Source organism: Dacryopinax primogenitus, assembly GCF_000292625.1.
Source record: "Dacryopinax primogenitus strain DJM-731 SS1 chromosome Unknown DACRYscaffold_5, whole genome shotgun sequence".
NCBI lineage: Eukaryota > Fungi > Basidiomycota > Dacrymycetes > Dacrymycetales > Dacrymycetaceae > Dacryopinax > Dacryopinax primogenitus.
This window is the reverse complement of record NW_024467202.1, coordinates 286320-306776: the sequence shown is the minus strand read 5'-3', so window position 1 is coordinate 306776 and position 20457 is coordinate 286320. Positions and strand designations below refer to the sequence as shown.

The window sequence follows — 20457 nt, the reverse complement described above, 5'->3', positions numbered from 1 at the left end:
CCCAAAAGAAACAGACGCACAAGAAAGTTTCCTCCTTTCTCCACACGCCGTCCAGAACTAATATCCCCGCAAAAGTGTGCTGACATAACACCCTCCCAGCTAACGTGACCTCGGCCTAAATATCTTATCAAACATGCTACCTCCTGAGTCCGACTGCGGGCGAGTCCCCTGTGCTTGTGTCCCAGGGGGATACGGGGCCAAATACGCTCCTTGCCCTGCAACTTTCACCGCCCCAGAAGACGTCCCGTATACGGCGTATGGACCAGGAGCGATCCCATAAGGCTGTGGCCCAGACTGAGGGTATCGTGACACTGAGTTGGGGTTATCGTAGCCCTGCCGATTAGGCTGGGGTGGAAGTGGGTATTGCTGGCTGTTCGCCGGGGGACGCTGTGATACCGAGTTGGGCTGGTAGCTAAGTGGCCTCGGCTGAGTAGGCGCAGAGGCAGGACGTGCAGAAGTGTCGATCCTCAGCTGAGGGACGGACGGAGAGGGTCGATGCGTCCTTCCGCGGGCGGGTGGTGGGTCGTCTGCTCGGGTCTTCCCCTTGTCTGGTCGGGACTCCGCGGCTGGGAACGAAGAAGGGTTGGGGGAGAAGAGCATCGGAGTCGGGTTTTCGCGACCTTTGCCTTTGTCGACCCGCGCTGCCGGGTCGGGTGGAGGGGACTCGGCCCGCTGTTTTCCCTTCGCCTTTTCAGACTTCCTATCAGTATTTGGAAGTGGGAGGAGTTCGGCTGTGCGGCCTTTCCCCTTGTCTGCTTTGGTAAGGCGGTTCCTGGGCTCCGACGGGGAGAGGTTGGGTGGGGCTCCTGATGGAGGAACATATTGAGCAATTGGGGGAGCTCGAGGGATCGTGGGTGGCTTCGGAGCTGCCTTGGGCTGCAACTCCGGCATGGGGATCTTGGAGAGGTGGATGGTAAGAGTCTGAGGAGGGCCGAGGGGATGATAGTCATGTTTGGGGCTGCAGGGATGTAAGATCACAGTTTGGCAACTAGAGGAGAAAAAACAGACTTGTTGACGGGCTCATCCAGGTTGATCCTATGCTTCCCCCTCCCCTTTCCCCTTCCGTCGACTTTCTCATCAGTCGTCACATACTGATGCAGCTCCTGATCCTCGTCTGTGCTCCTATAGATCCAGCGCTTCACCTCCTCCGCCACTGTTACACACTTTGGTACAGCCGTCGTCGACTGCGCACGAAGGATGATGAAGAGGATGTTCTCGTCCAGTAGCAGCTCGGCGCACTGTTGAACATAGTCATGCACAGGCACATCGTCGATAATGAAGATCTCGTTGCCGTCTCGTGGTATCGGTACGGGAGGGGGAGGAGGAAGATCCTTCTTGATATCGAGGGACTCTTGAGATGGATGGGGTCTAAGCTCTGGCTGAGCTGTGGACGGCACCACCGGAAGGGGCCCCCTTCGCTCTGGTTGCCTCACACGGTTGCTCTCATCTTGCTGGTCGTAGAAAGAGAGGAGTCCGGCAATTATGCAGATCTCTAGCCCTAAACAACCATAAGATATGTTATCCTGAGTGTCTATTGAAATAGCCCACCTTTGCGATCATCAATATCGAATCGCTGCAAGTTATAGTCCAGGATCTGTAGCGCAGATCGCTTCGAAGTCTGGGGGGCGTCACATGAGCACACTATTACGGGCGGATCCGGTTTGCGGATCAAGAAGCACGCTTCCTTCTTCCATTCAAATTCATGCCTATGGGCGCTTATTAGCTGAGAAGGGAAGCGGGGAGGCGTGGACTCACTGTTCCCAGGTGAACGACCACTTGAAGGATCTTAAAACAAAGGTTACTACGTAGCTCTGAAATTGTAACACGAGGCGAACGCACAATGTTCCTGTGTTCTGAAACGACACGGTGACATTCGGATTAAACAATTCAATCGTCTTCTGCTTTGCTGCAGGGTTCGTACCAGCGACAGTGCAAAGCAACGCATCGGTGTGCGGATCTGGGCGTTCATCAGTTTCCTACTCTCCTCACATCCCAACAATCGAACATACCGAAGATGCTCATCTGATACGTCGGCTGTGATGAGATGAAACGCTTCCTGTAGTGAACTTCTCCATGTGGGTCTACGAGATCTACGACAGTCGGCTCCCCTTTGGCAGGGGTGAGCACAAGGGTGAAGAGGTTGGCGTCCAGGGCCATCGTCCTTCACCTTGACCTATTTCGAATCGCTTGACAAGAGGGGATTAGAGGGGTAGGAGACTACTTGGCGGGGGTAAGGTTAAGGATGAGCACGGGACGTTGGACGCGGCATTTGAGGCGCCCGACAAGTGCTCAGGGACGTCGCCTCCAGGGTTCGCCCCTCGGTGCGAGGCAGTACGGTCCGAGGTGTGGCAATGAGCGCAGTGGAGATTGCGCTTTCCCGGATGGCAGTCATTGCAGTGATGATCTGCGCATTTATGGGAAATTCAAGTTGAACGCCAAGTGCAGTGTTATGTGAGCATTCCGGTGGAATCTTTCGAGCGACGGACACGGAGGGAGTCAGAGATATCTTCATGAAAGGAATGATATCGCCATTATCAATCAACTGAATTCAGTGCAAATATCTACACCCTCATTCCCACCATCTTACCGACCAGGTTCCCCACAGGCTGTCCAACGGCGTTAGCATCCCAAATAACGAGCCTACCATCGACACCGCTCGTGCTGACCCTCGTGGCATCAAACGTGCGCACGCTTGTGATCGTGTTCTGATGCACGGTTGGGAGAAGCTCGGTATCCTCCTCGCTCTGCGAGCCCCTTGTGTCTGCCGCACGGAATCGGTTGAAAGCTTCAATCTGGTTTCGCGAGCCAGCCTGTCGCTGGGCGCCCTTGGAGCTGTCAAGGGAGCCAACCATGGACCAGCCGGCCTGGGACCCGTGGAAGACATGCGGTTGGCAGTCATGCCCTGCCGTAACGATGGACTCCTCGGAAGTCCAGGTAAGCGCCACGTAGGGGAGGATAGTCGTCTTGATCGTTATCATTCCAGCTCCGCCGGGATAGACGACGGAGATGGAGGAGTCGTGGCTGACAAACGCCATCGCGTCTCCGGAAGGGGAAAAGGCGACGTTGTGCACCCAACCGCCATTAGGGCTCGCATATTCGCCGCAAATGGTATTGAAGGGCAGCTTGTCACCCCAAACAGATGGTCCAGGGCGTTTATCCACGTCCTTGATGAACGCAGAGAAGACTCGTGCCTTCATGTCCGCGCTTCCTGCGGCGAGGAGTACGTTATTGGGGTGCCAGTCGATAGAGAGCACAGTGGAACGAATGGGCTTCTTCAAATGACGGGAAACCCACCAGTTGTTTTCCTCATCGAACGAACAGACCGCAATAGCGCTGCAACATCAATTCAACGTCTGTCCCGCTAGTTGCGGGAGAAGCACTTACCGAGCACCGCTCGCAACCGCGAACTTGTCCTCGTTCGGACTCCACTTGACGAAAGTCGCCGCACGGTTGATGCGCAACAAGACAAGAGTCGGTTTCCAAATCAGCTCTCCGGTCTGTGCATCTTGCACCTGTGTCCAGACATATGCATTTCGATCCTGTGAGCAGGTGACGATGCGGTTCGAGTGAGGCGCCCAATCGATAGAGGTGATGAGCTTGTCGTGCTCTGTGAGGGTTTCGGTAGTGTTCCATGCTTTTCCGTCATAGGACATGACTTGAGCCTCGTTGGAGTTCAAGCTCACGCATACCTCTGAATGGATGTCACGTTTGTTTACCGAAGAAAGAGGAATGGGACTCACGCGAGCGGTCGGCGTTGAACGCGTGACTGGTGATCGGTCCCTGCGAAAGGGAGAACACTTGGGGTGCAGACATATCGCTTCTTTATTTTCCAAGTTACAGAATTATTGTGTAGGGTTGCAGAGGACTAGCAGTCTACTCTGCAGGTCGTCGTCGTCGTTGAGCAGGAGTCTTTCGGAGATGTGCTGCGATGCTGTGGCGTCTCCGGAGAAATTGCCTCCGTGTGGTCAGGGTCACCAAATTCGTCGCGCTCGCCGTCCGAAGTTGTGTCTTCGCCGTTCGGGATGTCCGCTCTGGCCCACCTCTCCCACCGGCCCCTGATATTTCTCTATCCAATACATGGGCAGCGACAGCTATGTGCAAGGGCTCTCTCGACCAGTACGGTGAGGTGCAAGGGTGTGTCTTGTCCCAATTGTTGTCAGCACGGTGATGACCATTCTCAGGGAAGGACGATGAACCCTCCCAGAAGAAAAAGCCACTGGGTCAGTTTAAGGGCAAGAACAAGTCAGGGAAGCCTCCACCGAAGAAGATGCCAGTGGGTGTTCACAGCTGTTCTGACCATGAATGCAATTCCTGACAAGCGAGTAGTCAAATGTGAACTACAACGATGCCGATCCGGCGTGGTTTGTCAAGACCATGCCCGATCTGGCCTTGCAAAGTTTTGAACCTGCAAGTGCACTCTCTGATATCAACGATGATAAGATAATAAAGGCAATACAGGAAACCGTGTTCGATACAGCAATCGGCGAACCTCTGGCTTTCCCCATGCGGTCGATGAGGGCTTTCAGAGCGTACGGACTGCCCAGTAGCAACAAGTGGAGTGTGGGTCCTTCCTCTCTTGTGTCACCCAACGAATGCTGATAATCGTATAGTATACGTCATTTTCCATACTCTTTTCGGCTGTGCGGGATGTCACTGTACAGCTGTTAACCCAGGTGAATGCGGAGGGTCAACGAGTGAGAAGCGTGCCTGAACCAACTGGGATTATACTGCGTGCGTCTAACACACAAAATCTGCACATGTATGCTAAATTGAGTTTCAGAGGGTCGATCTGGTTGCGGTAAAAGCACGCTCCTGATGCAAGCGGTCAGTCACTGTGTCGAGAACGGCTGGATCGTGATGTACATCCCACGCGGGATCGACTTGGTCAACTCCTCCTCTCCTTACCAATACGATGCGCGTTCCAAGCTGTTCCAGCAGCCTGAAATTGCACGAGGACTCCTGAAGGGACTGGTTGACTTACATCTGGAGGAGCTGGCGAAGATAAGGACAGTGGGAGATGTACTATATGGGGACAAGGGACAAACGTTCGCTGCAGGGGGGGAGTTACTACGACTGGCTCAGATTGGTCTGGAAGATGAAGTGGACAAGACTGCTGTTCTGGAAGGTGTTCTAGAACAGTTGGGAAAACAAACTGAGTAAGCACTCCCTAACACGACACGAGGTCAATGTCTTACCGCTGGTCTAGATACCCCTTTCTCTTCGCCGTGGATGACTTTGGTGCCATGTATGGGAACTCGATCTACCGGGATCCACAGTTCTTCCCGATCAAAGGCTATCACTTGTCTATCCCCCGTATTGTGCTAGAATATGCCATCGGCGAACGCCAACTAGTGAGTCACACCTTTCCGTATAAGGAAATTTCCTAAAAGGCTTTTCCAGTCCCGTGGTCTGGTACTAGGTGCCATCGGGCCCCTTCACACGCTGCACACCACCCCCGTCCCGCTGCGGGAAGCGATCGGCGCCGAACTATGCTGGAAAGACGCGGCAGCCGGGGCGTATGCAAAGCGCCACCCAGCGCAAGTGCACTACTCGCAGGGACTTAGGGGGTTCCCGGTGCCGGACGAGCTGGGAGTCGAAGCTGCCAGAGGGTGGTATAAGACTTGGATACAGGGGTTCGTTATGCATACTCGTAAGTACCCCCTTCGTCCTGTCACCCTGTGCTGCGCGGCGTGAGGCTGACCAAGCCCACAGAACCGAGCGACGACTTCTTCCTTGCCAAATATACGGAAGCGAGCGGGAACGCGCGGGAGTTTAGCAGAGCACTCCTTCAAACGATGCAGTAGTCACCTTGCTTGTCGCATCAATGAACCGCTGTTGCACTACGATGATGAAGTACAGGATCGTAATGTCCTGCGCCACATGGGCGCGGAAGAGGAGCCCGGAAGCCGGAATCCGAAGGGGAATGAAACGTGCTGAATACTCATCGTGTGGTGACAGACCACAGGACACACACGACAGACAGGAGAACCGGACTGTCCCTTCCCTCACGGGAATCAGGTTTCACGCGCTTGGTTAATGAACGGAAGGTCAGATGCTCATCAACCTCCGCCGGCTCGGTTCGCTGTGTGCTGTATGCGGTCTCTCCCCGGTGCCAAATAGGGACACCCGGACACGGAGCAGCATCCTCCGCCTCCTGAATTGGAAACCGGGCACCCCGGTGCGTGAGTCCAACTCTTCCGGTAAGTTGAAGCGCAAGGAGTTATTTGAGGCAATTGATGAACAGGTCGATCACAGCCGAGCTGGAAATAGCGTGCTCTGTGCACCAGTCACAGAAGTTGGAGCATTCATAGGTGCATATGGTGCTTCACTTGATATCCCTTCCCTTCTCACACCACTCCGGTGATGGGGTGATGAACCATATTGAGCGCAAGGACACACCCAACGTCTACGCATTCAGAGAGGGATGTCCATCCGGGCCTCATGCGGCTGTTCGGAAGCCCACCCGACCCAGCTGGCAGGACACCATCGGTCCGTGACGCTAAGCCTAATATCCCTACCTTTCAGGGGGAGGCTAGACTCGCCGACCTCATGTGCGGCCTCATGCCACTCCGGTAAGGTGGCACGAGCTGAAGTGTATGTGCATGTGCTACGAGGGAAGGACAGGGGGACCCACCGGGAGCAGATAAGCCTTCTCCGTGTTGCCCGAGTCGTATAGGGGGGGGATCGAAGGGGATATAAACCCCCTCATTGACGCTGCTTGTAGCTCCCAACCCCAACTCCAATCTTACTCAACAACTCCACACTCAAACAACTTACTACTACAACTACAATGGCCGTCAGTTTCCCCCCTCTTCCTGGCCGACTGGTGACTGACCCACGGAGGTAGACGTCCATCAACGTTCCCGTCGACATGACCCAGTGCGCTACCGGCAGCGCTTGCTCTTGCCAGTGCGACAGCTGCAAGCAGACCTGCCACTGCACCGTGCGTCCCCCCCTCACTCTTTTACCTCGCGGCTGACACAACGCAGACGGACGCCTGCAAGTGCTGAACAAGCATTGCACTCCTCCCCGCCCCAAGGCGACCGAACGCAGATCTGATCTCAAATGCTGGTTGACGGGCTCTCCACTTCTCATACCTCTTTTCTCATGTCGAGTTCGTAGTTATCGTCTGTGCGTCGTGTATCGTACGTCGTGCGTTGCGTTGTGCGGTTGCGGAGTGAGGGGGAACAAGTGCGCAGATGAAGTGCACGTTCCCGAGCGAATGTTTATGCATGTTTGTTGTTGTCCCCATGCCCGTTTGTGCTACCTAAGCGAGCCAAGTCCTGGGTGTCCTCTACCGACATTCCCTGAGTACCTCTCTCAGGCGGTGAGCAAGGGCGTTCCGCTGCTTGTGGGAGGGAGAGAGAGAGTCCGAGAGAGCCGATGAAAAGCTATCACGGTTCTCGCGCGACTTGTGAGGTACTCAAAGCGATGAAGAAGGAGTGAACAGGGCGGAGGCTTCTGCTTCCCTGGGGGATGACGCTGCGGGTTCCGGCTTCAGGGGAAGCTCTGCAGCGGGGAACGGGCGTCTATCGTCTAGGCAAGTGCATTTCTCGTTGTAGAGTGTAATGAGTGAGAAGGAGGACGATGTTTAAGCTCTGAAGAGGACAAAGAGAGCGGGAAGTAATTGAAAGGAAGCAGTCTGTGTACACAGCCACTTGTATGATCTTAAGGGGAAGGATATGACGCGTGGGAGGAGTGCGTGGCCTGTTCTCATCGTGTGTCTCATCGTGTCCTTTCTGCTGTGTTTCTTTACTCTACTTGAGAGACACTCTCTGCTTGACTAGATTGTGACTGTGCAGTGAATAGGAGTACTGTGCTGACTGTGCATTGAAGTGTCATCCAACACCTGTTCACTCTTCACCAAATCATCGCTGTTCACCACCCCACCACTCACCCCACACAATGTCCATCGGTCGCTCTCAAGGTCAGATCATTTCAAAGGATTCACTCCCAGCACATCCCCTTCTCTCCCCTGCACCTTCACACACCTCAAGCCCATCTCTTTCTCCTTCCACAACACTCGCTTGCGCATCCCCGCAGCCTATATCCACTTCCCCAAAATATGTCCCCTACACACCCAGGCACAAGCCAGTCGCCTCAACGTCCAACACCACCGCACCAGCAGCAGCACTCACAACGAACAACGCTACCGGAAGTCCGACGAGCTCTGCGACTGCGGGAGGAGCGACAAGAGAGCTGCAGAGGCAGAATATGAAGTCTGAAATTCAGGGGTTGGGACTGAGCGGCGAGAGTGCAGGGTGGGGGATGCTTGATCGCCTGAGTAGCCTCGGGGTGGCGGATGATGAGTGGGAAGAGGTATGGGGGATGATCACTGTTGGAAAAGTGCGTTTCCTGCATGCTGGCGATATATGCTAGTCTGCTGACAGAACATGATAGGCTACGTTGTTGTTGCCAAAAGAACCACTAGCGCCGGGAGAGATCACAGCGGATCTGGTAAGAGATCACGTAGTGTTCCTCTCCCCTCCAGCGAGCAGCTCGCCGTCTCCCGTCGTCACTCTCTCCGGTCTAAGAGGCACAGCAGACAGCAATTCGCTCATATTCCGTTCCTCTCTCCCGACCGACTGTACCCAATTCACCAACCTCGTCGCACCCACTTCCCGGGGCCCGACGCTCGCTGCTCTCCCCCCACTCCCCCTCCCGCTATCAAACGCAGACCTCTCTACCCCATACCCGACATTCATCGTCCACGGCCCCCCGACCCCCGTCCCTCTCCCACCACGTCCCTCTCCCGTTCCCCCTCCACTCCCTAACCGGCCCAAGCCCGCCCAGCACCCAACAAACCGGCTCGTATCCCTCCCCTTCTCCCTCTTTGGGTCCAAATCCCCTACTCCCACCCCGGCCCCGCCTCCTCCCGTCCCCGTGCCTTCCCCGCCTACTCCTCCCACCCACCTGGTAGGCGAAGGACCGACAATCGACGTATGGCCTATCGAAACCCTCCTCCGCACGAGGGAGGTCGTGCACCAGATCGGGCGCGCAGTGAAAGCAGAGATCAAGCTTGCCCTCCACGGCCTGCCCGGCTGGGTCACAGATCGTGTTAGTACATTCGTCGCTCCCTACCTTCCCGCGCTCGCCCAGGCTAAGAAAGGCAAGCTCCGCCCTTCCCCCTTCAGCACGTTTACGCTCAGCAACGGAGCTTCCAACTCCAGCTCAGGTGCCGGTGCGCACGCTAGCCCCAGCCCCAACCCAAGCCCAAGCCCCGAACAGCAGCCAACGCCCGAAGCGTTCCAGCAGTTCTACAGCAGCATACATCAGGATCTGCAGCTGTACTTCGAGCACGCCCACAGTCCTACCACGAGCTTGCTAGGCCGGAGGAGTAAGGAGCTAGACCACCCAGCAGAGCGGGAAGAAGAAGAGCGCGAGAAAGAGCTAGACGAAAAGGCTTCTTTCTTCCACGGCTCAACACGCGCCGCTGCGCTCCGCGACGCCCTGGATCGCGTGGAAGCTGTCGTCTGCATTCTCTTGTTTGACAGACTGTTCCGCCCCCAGGACTCGGATGACGACAGACATGACGAGGCGCTCGCGAGTAGGATCGCTGCTCTGAACATGCTTGATCTTGGTCTGGAGCACCTGGGGGTGGACGTCGTAGGCCGCAAGGGGGAGGGGGACAAAGAGGTCGAGGAAGTGGTCAAGGCTTGTGGACGGGGTATGTCTTTCCCGTTGTGCAGAGATGCAGGGCACTGATCTGACGGTTTTATCCCAGAACTCCAGAAACTGCCTTTGGTCCAAGCCCCAAGGGAGAAAGCGGCTATCCTAGTCACGGCACACAAGATCGTTGCGGACGGTTTGGCCCAGCTGCCGCCTCTCAGGCTCAGGCCGGAAACAGAGGTAGAGCAGGAACTCGAGCTAGAGTTGGGCGAACGGACGGCCCGGCCTGCCCTGCTCGAAGAAAGCGGGGAGCTCACGGCAAGGCCTTTCCCTCCCAATCCGGCGATTCACGTCCAATTGGAAGAACAGGAGCTGCAGGAAGGCGTGAACGGTTATCCCCCGGCGCTGCATGCTAGTATGGAGCAGGAACTCGAGCAGGCGCAGAGGGATACCGTTACTTCCCGCTCTTCTGCGTCGGAGGGGGAGGGACAGGACGTGTTCGTACGCACTCCTCCAGTGCCGCCTTTACGTTTCCCTGAGCGGGTGGGGGAGGAAGAATCGCAGGGGCAGAGAGAGCCCCCTCCCCTCCCTCCACGGCACCGGTCTGCTTCTCCTCCTCCTTCCTCTATCTCCCCCGCTCGCTCCTCCTCCCCGCAAGCAACAGCAGCAGCGGACCTCATGCTCCCCCTCATCATCTTCGCTGTGGTCAAGTCGAACCCTGCTCAGCTTGTGAGCCACCTGCTCTATGTCCAGCGGTATAGGGACTCGGCTGTCGGGGGGGAAGAGAACTACTGCTTGATAAACCTTAGCGCTGTTGTCGAGTTCCTGGAACATGTCGATCTAGGTGTACTGGGACTAGGAGGGCAGGACAAGGTGCTTAGGTATGTTTGCCGCTTCTTTCTAGTTCCGTTGGGGACGTTCTGACATATCGATATCGCGCAGCATCGACGAGCTTACTCCTATCCCGCTTGTCCGTTCCCCGCAAGCGCAAGCCCAGGCCGAAGCGGTCGAGAACATGGGCGGTCGGCTCCGGGGTACGGTGAATCAGGTTGGGGAGCTCGCGGCTTCGACAAACAAGGTCATATCGGGCGTTGTCGATTCCTCCTTCTCCGCCCTCCGGGGTTTGCTCAGCCAGAATCAGGGGACAATGTCCGCCGACCCCGGGTCGCCAACTGACGAGCTGGCGAAGATTGCTCGACCAGGATTCGGACTCCTCAGACGTGCAAGCGGGTTCTCTATCGCTAGTATGGCTGCTAGCTTACCTGGCGGGCATGGGAGGGCGAGGAGCATGCATGGGGAGGAAGACGAGGAGGGTGGGAGGCCGTTGGTTGAGGTTGTTGGTTCGAGGGCGAACTCGATCAGGGAGGAGAGGGAGACGGATAGTGATGGGTCTGAGGAGGAGACTGGGACTTCTGGCCAGACGGAGGAGGAGGATGAGGATGAGGAAGAAGAAGAGGACGAGGAGCGTGAGCCGGGGTACAGGTCCGACGTCCGCAGCGTTCGAAGTTTCAGCAGTATGATGTCCCGTGAGAGTAGGGATAGGGATGAGCGCAGGGAAAGGATGAGCATCCATGATCGGCTGGCGAACATGGCTGCGGGGAGGTTTAATCATCCCAAGGGCGCTTCGGGCGCGGGACATGCAGATCCTGCAGGGAGGAAGCAACAGTCTCCGCCCAGGTCGAGGAAGAACTCGCTGTTGTCGCCTAATGCTCCGGCGGGGAACGTACATCCCCAGCCTGGGATAGACTCGCACTCCCCTTCTCCGAGGGACCAGTCCCCCGCTGTCCTGCCCGCTGCTCTCCCATCCCCGCCCGCGCCCCTACCGCTGCCTAAAATACATGGTCCGAGCACGAGGTTCATGGAATGCAGTCCGGACGACCTGAGGCTGAGCGAGATTGGAGAATTGCTCAGGGAGTATAGGAGGGTTGTGGGGGCTTTGAAGGTTGTGGGAGGGTTTGAGGAGTAGGTAGTCATGCGCATGTTCATGTTCATGCTCATGCTCATACTCGGTTTGTTTGGTCTTTGGTGGGTTGGCAGCATCACTCGTTCTCTGCAACTTTTTCATGTATTTGATATTCGCTCGCATACAAGGTAGAAGACATGCACATTGGCAAATCTAATGTTATACCTGTGCCTAATCGGAGGAGGCTCGAGTCGATGGATTTGTGCGATCTGGTGCCTATGATCGGCGAGCACGGATGCTGGACAGTATTAATCCCATCTGAGAAGGGATGAAGAGCTGTGTTCATGAGCCCAGCCAAACAGGTGGGAAAAAAGCGCCGGATGTAATGAACGCGTTCCTCACGTGAGCGAGCGGAAGTATCCCGAAATCAACACGTGATGCACGCGCCCATTCAATTCGCCGTTTCTGTGCATTTCTTTTCAACTCCCTGCCAGCGCCACTCCCCTCTCGACCACACAGCGCAGTCAGTGACTCCTCGAGGACGGCGTCTCTTGTTCTTGGACGATCATCTCGACTTGTTCTCTCGTTGGTTTTGCTCAACAGTTACATTTGGCGTCGTTACCTTGTTCAAACACATTTCAGAGGCATTTACCTGCATTCATCTACGTCATAAACAATAACAATCATGGCTGTCCCGGCGTACAACTCCCCCGTACCTCCTCGCTCTTCACCCTCTCATACTCCTATCAAGCCACGTCTCCGTCTTCCGCGAAACGTCACCTTCGACTGGTCTCTCCCTCCCTCGCACGTCATCGTCCCCGAGTTTCCCTCGTTCAAAGCCACGTTTCACCACTGGTCTGCCCTGCTCGAGCGACGCGATCTGGACGCCTCGGAGTGGACGAGCGAATTGACGGACTATGATGACTTTCCGGAGCTTGAAGGAAAGGATGACGCTCATAGCTTTTGCGAAGAGCTGAGGATGCGCTGGAACGCGAGGACGATGCACGAGGGCGCTTTCGAGCACTATAGGAGGGTGACGAGCAAGTACACTCCGCAGAAGAGGATCGAGAACTGGGTTTCGAAGCAGAGGGATGTGCGCGAGTATGATGACACTGTCACTCCTATCAAAGGTCAGTCTTTCTGCCTCTGAGCGTGCAGGTGTTGACAGGTGTATGCAGCGCGGATCCGCCTTTCTCCGGAGGTTCGCAAAGCCCTCGCGGCCCAGCAAGCTTCTTCCCAGCGTCCTCGGATGCACCGGAAGCTTTCTCTAGGAAAAGACAAGGGAAAGGAGGAGAATACAAAACTGAGTAGCTCGCGTGGGAAGACTGGACTAAAGGCTGGGGTAGTCGACGTTACCCTACCGAGAACTCGGAGCAGCACGCGCAAGGTCTTGCATCAAGAGATGAAGGCTGCTATCGTACCCATGCCTGTGCTGAAACCTGTCACGAAGAGCAAAGGCAAGCAAAACGAGCTACTGAAGGTCCCGGTTGCCTCGATCGCGAACAATCGTATCACTCAGAAACGCAAGCGCGAGATTCTTGATCTCACTCTTGATCTGGAAGTGCAAGATGATGCGCCGCGTCAAGTGAAGAAGGCCCGTGTGGTCCGCGAGATCCTCGGTAACCTTGATGGAGGTAGAGTTAGGGTAGCAAGAGAGCAAGCGAAAAAGGCGCCAAAGGTGGCAGTAAAGGAGGGAAAGAAGCTTACTGCTCCGATGAAAAAGCCAACTGTTCAGGTGTGTTTGCTCCTCCCATATGTCCAGGCAGAAGGTACTCATGCGGCTCGTCAGCCTGTCGCTCGCGTTGTTTCTGCCCTTCCTTCTCCCCTTGTTGCTCCCTCATCCACCACCGCTGTTCCTCCTACTGGAAAGTACAACACCCGCCGTGCCGCTGCACACCAAGCCTCTGCATCTACTGTTGTTCCAGCATCAAAGGGCTCTGCAAACGTCAAGTTACAGTTAGCGTCCACCCGCGTCGGAGTCGTGCGTTTCCCTTCCTCTGCATTCAACCTCATCCCTGACCATTCCCCCAGGCATCAAGACTACGATTTGCTGCATCCCAGCCCGCTCCTGCGGAAACGATCGATCTCCGCTGTGCAGGTTGCAAGCATCTTTTCTCAACCCGTGCCGGGCTTAAGCGACATAAGGAAGGTGGGCGGGCGAAGGAGGCCTGTCGCGCTTGAAAATTCGCGCAACTGTTCTGCCACTCTGCTTAATATTCAGGAGGTCGATGCTCGATTGGAGACATCGATTTACGTCCTGCGGGAAACCATGATATCATCATCACCATCAAACAGAATCTATCGTCATCAATGACAGCGAAAAGAACACGTTGTCCACCGGGAAGGATCTGGTCGGATCACATCATTATAGCGCGTATTTTGGCTCTTTAGCATTTTCTCTACCCTTTCTTTGTGCTTGTACCCCCTTTCGACATACCTTCGCAACGAGTATTACCTGTACCCCGCCCAACAACAATACGTACCCGTAGGCCTTTCCCCCGCACTCATGCTGGGGCGGTCCATTCTGTGGAAATCATTGTAGTAAACTAGTTTTTTCTACCTTTGTTATCGAAGCTTGTAATGTAGATATATCCCAAAACAATTGATTGCCAGCTGCAACCCTATACTCTGCTTCCCCTCCAATTCTGAACAGAAGGGCGTCACGCGCCACACGTACCTTCAACTCTTTGAGATGCGTTCACAAGTTCTCAAATGGCCCGCATCTCACTTATCAAACGTCCGCTGGACCTAGTATACTTTACGTTCTTCCTGGTTAGCAGTATCCACTGAGATCCCAGTTCACTGACCAAAGCCTTCTCTATTAGATCCACATCCCAGCAACGATATGCATGGACCTACAGTCGTTCTATCCGCCCCAGTTCGTCCCACAAATGCTGAAAGACTTCCACGCATGGTATCTCGCTACGACCAACGATCCTGTCGTCTCTGGCGCAGCGGGACTCGTTGGGAAACCGGGCGAATTCGCTTGGATCAAGTCGTTCTTCCTCCTTGAAGGGTATGTTTTGTCTACGTACGCGGGGTGAGTCGGGGCTTACTGATGGAACTACAGGCTGTTCCAGCTCCCGACGTTCTTTGTCGCGTTGTATGGTCTATGGATAGGTAAACGCTTACAATGTTGTTATCGAACAAGCTGATGGGGTGTTGGATGACAGGCTCGGCGCGCATCAACCTCCTCATCCTCATCTACGCCGCATCGACCACGACCACCGTCCTCGCATGCGTATCGACCGTACTCGAGCTTCCCACCACAAGCGAGCTGACGATCAAGGCGGGGCTGATGTCGCTCACCGATGTGCAACGGTATATGCTGCTTGCGAGCTATGTGCCGTTTATGCTCGTTCCCGCCGTCATGATGGTGGATATGGGACTGCGCACGCTCAGGTTGGTCGAGACCGCAACGAAGCTGACTAAGAAGAGCGATCCAAAGAGCTCCTGAAGGTCATGAAGAGTGCCGATTCTGCTGTGGATCGATGAATTGGCTATCTACCAGATATTTTCGTTCATCTCACATGTACATAATAAGTTTGCCCGCAGATATCTCATGAAAGGTGTTCAAGAGTGAACGTTCCGAGATAATGCACCTGCTGCAGAGGTGGAGGAGCGATGTTCAGTCGATTTGTTTGTGTATCTAGCCTGCGTGAAGGAGAGGTCCGACAAATGACCTGACACGCCAAGGTTTTATGGATGGATCTTATCCAATAATCGGAAGCGTTTCTTCTCACATCGACTATCCAACTTGCCTGCACGAATTCTTAGTCCTACGAAGATGTCTCCCTCTCCACTGGTCAAGCGGCCGTTGGACTTGCTCTACTTTGTTTACTTCGCCGTAAGTCAGATCTAGCGAAGCCCAGCAGTTGCCCTGATTCAGCGTAGTTCCATATTCCTATCACTTTGTCTATGGCGGTACAATTATTTCTTCCGAAGGAGAGCCTTCCCATCAAGCTCCAGGATTTTCAAGCTTGGTATCTAGAGGAGTCTGGTGATCCTGTCCTTCTCGGTGGCTTTGGACGCATTGGACAACCTGGTATATTCGCTTGGTGTAACGTCTACTTGTACATAGAAACGTACGGCACACTTTGCAAAACACATTCCCCATTGCTGAGCGGAGGCGATATGTAGGTTTGCGCAATTGCCAATGTTTTTCATTGCGCTCTATGGATTGAGGAAAGGTTGAGGGGACAATTTATATCAGCTTAGGAACGATGCTCATCCCCCCACGTAGCGTCGACGCGTATCAACGCTTTGATTGCCATGTACGCCGCCTCGGCGGTGACAAGCATCGTAGCCTGTCTGGCATCTATCTACACCCTACCGACGACCTCGGACCTGACAGCGAAAGAGGGCATAATCTCGTTAACAGAGAAGCAACGCACAATGTTGTTGCAGAGCTACGCTCCCATGTTTGCGGTTGCCACGATCATGATGCTGGATATGGGTTGGCGCACATATAATGCGGTCGAGGCAGGTCTGAAATTGACCAAGCAAGGGGAGAAGAAGAGCACGTAGAAAGGGGTGAGTTAATCCTGGTGTGCTGGAACCTGGTTGCCTGAATGGTGTGCGCACTAGACGGCGGACCTCGCGGCAAGCAGGCATTCGTAGGGTCAGTACAGAAGCCATGGACATTGTAGAGATATGCATTGATGCTAGCTGTTGGTGAAGCGCGGACAGTCGGGGAGTGATGAAATGTCAATCAGCTCACCTCAGCAGCATGATCCCAAAAACCCCGCCTCTGCGAAGCTAGCTGCTAGCTGTATCATTGTCAGACATGTATCTACGCACGGCCTGGACCTATCAACAAAATCAGAAGGAAAATGTAGACTACAGAAACCTGAGTTTTTTTTTTGGAGAGCCACGTTGAAGCTCTCATGCCGATTCGAGGAAAGGATCTTCCTGTAGATACGTGGCGATGATTGACCTGCCGCTGAACTGTCGTCCGGCGACGGCATTGAGGGCCTGACTGGCAGAATCGGTATCCGCGAATTTGACATAGACCCTTCCAACACCGAGTTCGATATCTGTCTTAACAGGTTCAGATGTGCTGCCAGGAATCCATCTGTTCTCGCGTCTCTGGGGCCGAGGGATCTTGATATCGATGACTGGGCCAAACCGACCCATCTCTTCACGAACATCTTCGAGGATATCTTCATAGTCTTGATCCTGAAGAAGTTCCTCCGCTGTGACCATGTTCAGCAAGAGGAGAATAGGGCTCGGGGGATTGGTGTTATCAACTGGGAGAATAGCAGGGCGAGGTGGAGGCAATGTCCCTGGCATATTCGGCATGTTGGGCTTAGTGGGATTGGCTCCGATGGATGCGCGCTGCACAACGAGATAGCGATCACCTAGCTCCATTCCGTTCAAACCTTGGCAGGCAACGTCGGTGACGCCTGGATCCATGTATTCGAAGAAGGCGAAGCCCTGACATAATACGATAAGAGAATGCCTAGCCGGGAGAATAAGATGCACACCTTGGAAACTCCTGTAGAACCATCCTTGACAAGGTTGAATGCACGAAGTTCACCGAAAGTCTGCAGTAATTCCATGACCTGTGCTTCGTTAAGATAGGTGGGCAGCCCGCCGACGAAGATCTTGTTGATGGAGTCGGGGACGTTAGTGGATACAACGCCTGGAACAATACCGCCGAAAACAACAGCGAGATCTGTAGCGCTGAGATAATCGTGGGGTCTGCGAATTTTGAGTGGCTGCCCTAGGAAAACAGTACCGTCGAGCTCCATCGTTTTCGTCGCATCGTCAGGGTTCGAGAACTAGCAGCAAATGAGCAATGTATGAGCAGGCAGTGAATCACAAGTATTACCTCGATATATGCGTAATTCTTCTCGTGGCTGACTCTGACCTCTTCGAACCCTACGTCTTCTCCCTCGACCTTGATTCCAAGCTCAGGAAGAGTTTTCTTGAGGAACGCTGTAAGGTTCTCCTCTGTAGTGTCAGGAGTAATATCGCCAATGTACAGTCTGCGCGCCTGTTTCTCCAGATTTTCAGCCGAAGCTGCCGGGATGGGTATATTGGCCGCTGCGCCGAAGGCTTGAGGAGCTGGGGCACCAGTAGGAGCTGGAATGTTGATCGCCACGGTATGCTGCCTGTTAGCTCCTGGAAGATTGAAATAACCTACAAAACTGTTAGCATCCACTCACGATGAACATGGCACTACACACACCTGTAGCTTTGGCTTGCATGGCTGTGTAGGGTTCGTAGCCAGGAGCATGGACCTCCCATCCGGATGCCTTTCTCCTCCTCTGACTCAGTGGGACAGCACCAGGAGGGGTAGGGCTGCGCTTCTCAGGCGTGGCAGCTCTCTCCCTTCCGCGACCCCTGTCATCCCTGTTATTACGAGCATCTCTCCTTCCACCGAAATCGTCATCTCTCCTTCTTCCACCACCCCCACCCCCACCACCCCCTCCAAAGCGATCTTCCCTGTATCCCCCGCCACGATCATCATCATATCGGCGCCTATCATCATCCCTGCGACGTGGGTCACGATCATACTCGCGCCTGCCACCGCCGTAGCGGTCCTCACGGCCATCGCGGCGGGGGTCACGACCCCCACGAGAGTCATCCGCCCCTTCGTCACGGGGTGGCAAGCGCCGGCCTTCCCGGTCATACTCAAAGCGCTGCGGGCGACGATCTAGTAGATGTCAGGCTCGAAAGATCGTAGAAGATGCATGATGTTAATAAAAGAGAAGATACTCACCATAATCAGCCATTTTTTAAAGTTGTAGACGTTGAAGGTGGTCGACTCGAAGACCGAGTGACGGCCACGAATGTGTTGAAATTGGATGGCACAGCCACATCCAGCGTGCGAACAATATCATTCTGGGGTTTTCTACCTCAGAATTCTAGACAGATATATATTGCAAGTGGATGTGTCCACACATGGTGAGCTATAACAAGCGGCCATTTTGGAAGAGGAAAGAAATATTGCATTTTGGTTGAAATACGATTTTACAGTGCTCACAACGTAGTCTCTTTCGGTTGGTCGACAGCCCGCGCGCCCTCTCCGTACATGGCCGGGTCCACCCCATGATATTTGTGGTTTGAGAAGTTGAACCTAAGAGGAATATCAGACATATTCCCGTGCACAATATACGCGATCGCTCACCAAGGTAGAACCGCTGATTGTGTCAATGTCAGAATTAGCGACTCAGAATAAATCATGGGGCGCACCGAGTTTAAGCTGAGAGTACCTTGAATTACGTGCAGAAACGCCCTGCATGAAGTCGCTCATGTCTGTGTAGCCGTACAGCGACTTTCCCTCCTTGACACGTTGGGTCATTTCTGTCCAATCCTTCTGTACTTCCCTCATGTTCTCAGTCCATCCCCAGAAACGCTCTGCGAGACCGCATCAGCGAAACTGCCGTCAAATACGCACGATACGCATACTTGATGAGGCCATGTATGCGTAAAAAAACCCAGCAGTCGCTCCACAGATTGTTGCGAGGACTAATGGACCTCGTAACGCCCGCAATGGCTTCATCCTTCCCGCAGGCGTGTCGACCCATTCTAAGATACATCTTAGACAATTCTCGCACTGATTTGTTGATTCATTGCTCACCCGAGTGCCAAATAATCACGGGAGCCGAAGCGGTGAACACACCTGCCCACATGAGGTCTGAGGGCCGCAAAAACCGGACAACGCGACTGAAATGCGGGTCGGCATCGATAAGAGGGAATGGTTGAGATTGTGTGGGCGTCCAACCAGGACGACCGGGATATCCTGGCACAGGAGGGGGGGATGGTCTGATGGCAGGGGAGGTTGGTGATGCCTCTGGTTTGTTTTCGTCGGTCATGTCGTTCTCCAAGAATGTTCGAGGACGAGCACGACTGAAGAGCTCAATACTCGTCTCCTTCCAGATGAAGCCAACGGAGACATAAAAGGCTCCGTTGAGGTCATCGCCACTCCACCCAAACCCCAGGTCAAGGCGCTTTGGCCCATTCACGAACATAGGGACGTCTTTGTTCACAACGACGACGACCATGGACTCCCCACATCGTCAGTCGCGGTCGATTGCGCGTACGAATGCTCGACAGGAGCGCTCGTCTCCATACTCAAGGCCGAGAAATCTGCCACAGACGAACGAGTCTGGACTGACGGTGAGTTCGTACATGACACGTGTTTTTTGCAGCACCCTGATCTGTGGTCAGCGAGCGCCTTCGTCCTCTTTCCTCGACCTTCTAGGGCGCGCTGTGTCCTGGTGGGTTGGCGGCCCTGATGCTGATATGACACTGGATGAGGAAGCGAGCTCTGGAGATGAACATATTCCTGTACAAGACGTGGCTGATCCCGAGCGAGAGGGCACCATGACACCGGTTGGTCCTCCAGGGGGCTTCAGTAGTTCTGTAGGTCGGCCAGTATCCAGCCCACTCCTCTGACTGACAGTTTTGAAAGCGTGCAAGGCCACCTTCACCTATTCAGGAGGACGATGACGAGGTGCAGATCATAAGTCCCTCTGTGAGCGCAGCCCGCCCAGTCCGGAACTCACCTCCTTCACTCTCGAAATCAATGTCTTTAAGCGCCCTCGCTCGTGCCAACCCTCCGTTTACCCCTCAGCATTCAATATCTCGCGCTTCACTGCAAACGGAGAATAAGTCGCCTGAGCAGATCAACGCCGCGATCAGCGATTTCTTCTCCAAGAAGGGCAGCGAACCGCTTTCTGTCGTCGAATGGAATGGCATTCAAAAGATGCTGGAAGAATTGCGGGGTGGTGTAAACGGTTCGCGCCCTTGAAGACTTGTCTGACTCTAAAACTGACCCTGTCGTAGGCGATTCACAAGAACCCTTCCGGTTGGGAGCCCCAGCATATAGTGTACCAACGTTCCATCCTGGCACTCCTGATCAGTCATCCAAGCTACGAGCGACTCGATCTACCACCACTCCTCGTCGAACCTTCACTCCTGGTCGCAGCACTCCA

The 20457-nt window shown here is 54.5% G+C and overlaps 9 protein-coding genes across 9 annotated transcripts; 5 read left to right on the top strand and 4 right to left on the bottom strand.

Moving 5' to 3' along the window:
• Positions 1-99: 99 nt before the first annotated feature.
• On the bottom strand, positions 100-2157 carry DACRYDRAFT_105696 (uncharacterized protein; the record flags this gene model as incomplete). Its single annotated transcript, XM_040768132.1, has 6 exons — positions 100-958; positions 1009-1498; positions 1549-1706; positions 1756-1785; positions 1840-1957; positions 2010-2157. 6 exons carry the CDS (start codon positions 2155-2157, stop codon positions 100-102), a joined length of 1803 nt encoding a protein of 600 aa, XP_040630432.1.
• A 353-nt stretch (positions 2158-2510) lies between these two features.
• Positions 2511-3876, bottom strand: DACRYDRAFT_21092 (actin-related protein 2/3 complex subunit 1). Its single transcript, XM_040772228.1, has 3 exons — positions 3741-3876; positions 3385-3691; positions 2511-3333 (listed from the first exon to the last, which is right to left on the bottom strand). Exons 1-3 carry the CDS (start codon positions 3811-3813, stop codon positions 2562-2564), a joined length of 1152 nt encoding a protein of 383 aa, XP_040630431.1. The 5' UTR covers positions 3814-3876; the 3' UTR covers positions 2511-2561.
• A 52-nt stretch (positions 3877-3928) lies between these two features.
• DACRYDRAFT_14636 (uncharacterized protein) lies at positions 3929-5937 on the top strand (the record flags this gene model as incomplete). The annotated part of the gene is made up of 8 exons (XM_040771048.1): positions 3929-4121; positions 4182-4273; positions 4327-4560; positions 4611-4731; positions 4781-5156; positions 5207-5351; positions 5401-5650; positions 5855-5937. 8 exons carry the CDS (start codon positions 3929-3931, stop codon positions 5935-5937), a joined length of 1494 nt encoding a protein of 497 aa, XP_040630430.1.
• Positions 5938-7905: 1968 nt separating this feature from the next.
• On the top strand, positions 7906-11575 carry DACRYDRAFT_114918 (uncharacterized protein; the record flags this gene model as incomplete). The annotated part of the gene is made up of 4 exons (XM_040769908.1): positions 7906-8346; positions 8401-9667; positions 9725-10490; positions 10552-11575. The coding sequence occupies 4 exons, from the start codon at positions 7906-7908 to the stop codon at positions 11573-11575; spliced, it is 3498 nt and encodes a 1165-aa protein (XP_040630429.1).
• A 1635-nt stretch (positions 11576-13210) lies between these two features.
• Positions 13211-13783, top strand: DACRYDRAFT_21089 (uncharacterized protein). The gene is made up of 3 exons (XM_040772227.1): positions 13211-13247; positions 13302-13493; positions 13544-13783. Exons 1-3 carry the CDS (start codon positions 13227-13229, stop codon positions 13691-13693), a joined length of 363 nt encoding a protein of 120 aa, XP_040630428.1. The 5' UTR covers positions 13211-13226; the 3' UTR covers positions 13694-13783.
• A 449-nt stretch (positions 13784-14232) lies between these two features.
• DACRYDRAFT_21088 (uncharacterized protein) lies at positions 14233-15173 on the top strand. Its single transcript, XM_040772226.1, has 5 exons — positions 14233-14284; positions 14338-14528; positions 14583-14632; positions 14686-14993; positions 15043-15173. The coding sequence occupies exons 2-4, from the start codon at positions 14362-14364 to the stop codon at positions 14967-14969; spliced, it is 501 nt and encodes a 166-aa protein (XP_040630427.1). The 5' UTR covers positions 14233-14284; positions 14338-14361; the 3' UTR covers positions 14970-14993; positions 15043-15173.
• A 126-nt stretch (positions 15174-15299) lies between these two features.
• On the top strand, positions 15300-16039 carry DACRYDRAFT_105690 (uncharacterized protein; the record flags this gene model as incomplete). Its single annotated transcript, XM_040768131.1, has 4 exons — positions 15300-15359; positions 15407-15597; positions 15653-15702; positions 15756-16039. The coding sequence occupies 4 exons, from the start codon at positions 15300-15302 to the stop codon at positions 16037-16039; spliced, it is 585 nt and encodes a 194-aa protein (XP_040630426.1).
• A 24-nt stretch (positions 16040-16063) lies between these two features.
• DACRYDRAFT_77158 (uncharacterized protein) lies at positions 16064-18100 on the bottom strand. The gene is made up of 4 exons (XM_040776253.1): positions 17706-18100; positions 17346-17656; positions 16999-17295; positions 16064-16948 (listed from the first exon to the last, which is right to left on the bottom strand). Exons 1-4 carry the CDS (start codon positions 17722-17724, stop codon positions 16397-16399), a joined length of 1179 nt encoding a protein of 392 aa, XP_040630425.1. The 5' UTR covers positions 17725-18100; the 3' UTR covers positions 16064-16396.
• Positions 18101-18449: 349 nt separating this feature from the next.
• DACRYDRAFT_21086 (uncharacterized protein) lies at positions 18450-19341 on the bottom strand. Its single transcript, XM_040772225.1, has 5 exons — positions 19101-19341; positions 18929-19048; positions 18713-18877; positions 18648-18660; positions 18450-18596 (listed from the first exon to the last, which is right to left on the bottom strand). Exons 1-5 carry the CDS (start codon positions 19333-19335, stop codon positions 18500-18502), a joined length of 630 nt encoding a protein of 209 aa, XP_040630424.1. The 5' UTR covers positions 19336-19341; the 3' UTR covers positions 18450-18499.
• Positions 19342-20457: the final 1116 nt, after the last annotated feature.

What these genes read in the sequence shown, in the direction of transcription:
- DACRYDRAFT_21092 (XM_040772228.1), bottom strand. Translation starts at nt 3,813, where the DNA reads ATGTCTGCACCCCAAGTGTTCTCCCTTTCGCAGGGACCGATCACCAGT. An exon ending in GTTCAACGCCGACCGCTCGC is followed by an intron (nt 3,692 to 3,740) that starts GTGAGTCCCATT and finishes ACATCCATTCAG; the next exon opens with AGGTATGCGTGAGCTTGAAC. An exon ending in GCGGTTGCGAGCGGTGCTCG is followed by an intron (nt 3,334 to 3,384) that starts GTAAGTGCTTCT and finishes TTGATGTTGCAG; the next exon opens with CGCTATTGCGGTCTGTTCGT.
- DACRYDRAFT_21089 (XM_040772227.1), top strand. Translation starts at nt 13,227, where the DNA reads ATGAAAAAGCCAACTGTTCAG. An exon ending in TGAAAAAGCCAACTGTTCAG is followed by an intron (nt 13,248 to 13,301) that starts GTGTGTTTGCTC and finishes GCGGCTCGTCAG; the next exon opens with CCTGTCGCTCGCGTTGTTTC. An exon ending in CGTCCACCCGCGTCGGAGTC is followed by an intron (nt 13,494 to 13,543) that starts GTGCGTTTCCCT and finishes CCATTCCCCCAG; the next exon opens with GCATCAAGACTACGATTTGC.
- DACRYDRAFT_21088 (XM_040772226.1), top strand. Translation starts at nt 14,362, where the DNA reads ATGGACCTACAGTCGTTCTATCCGCCCCAGTTCGTCCCACAAATGCTG. An exon ending in TCGTTCTTCCTCCTTGAAGG is followed by an intron (nt 14,529 to 14,582) that starts GTATGTTTTGTC and finishes ATGGAACTACAG; the next exon opens with GCTGTTCCAGCTCCCGACGT. An exon ending in GTTGTATGGTCTATGGATAG is followed by an intron (nt 14,633 to 14,685) that starts GTAAACGCTTAC and finishes GTTGGATGACAG; the next exon opens with GCTCGGCGCGCATCAACCTC.
- DACRYDRAFT_77158 (XM_040776253.1), bottom strand. An exon ending in AGAATTACGCATATATCGAG is followed by an intron (nt 17,296 to 17,345) that starts GTAATACTTGTG and finishes ATTTGCTGCTAG; the next exon opens with TTCTCGAACCCTGACGATGC. An exon ending in GTTCTACAGGAGTTTCCAAG is followed by an intron (nt 16,949 to 16,998) that starts GTGTGCATCTTA and finishes GTATTATGTCAG; the next exon opens with GGCTTCGCCTTCTTCGAATA.
- DACRYDRAFT_21086 (XM_040772225.1), bottom strand. Translation starts at nt 19,335, where the DNA reads ATGACCGACGAAAACAAACCAGAGGCATCACCAACCTCCCCTGCCATC. An exon ending in CGTGATTATTTGGCACTCGG is followed by an intron (nt 19,049 to 19,100) that starts GTGAGCAATGAA and finishes GATGTATCTTAG; the next exon opens with AATGGGTCGACACGCCTGCG. An exon ending in CGCATACATGGCCTCATCAA is followed by an intron (nt 18,878 to 18,928) that starts GTATGCGTATCG and finishes GCGGTCTCGCAG; the next exon opens with AGCGTTTCTGGGGATGGACT.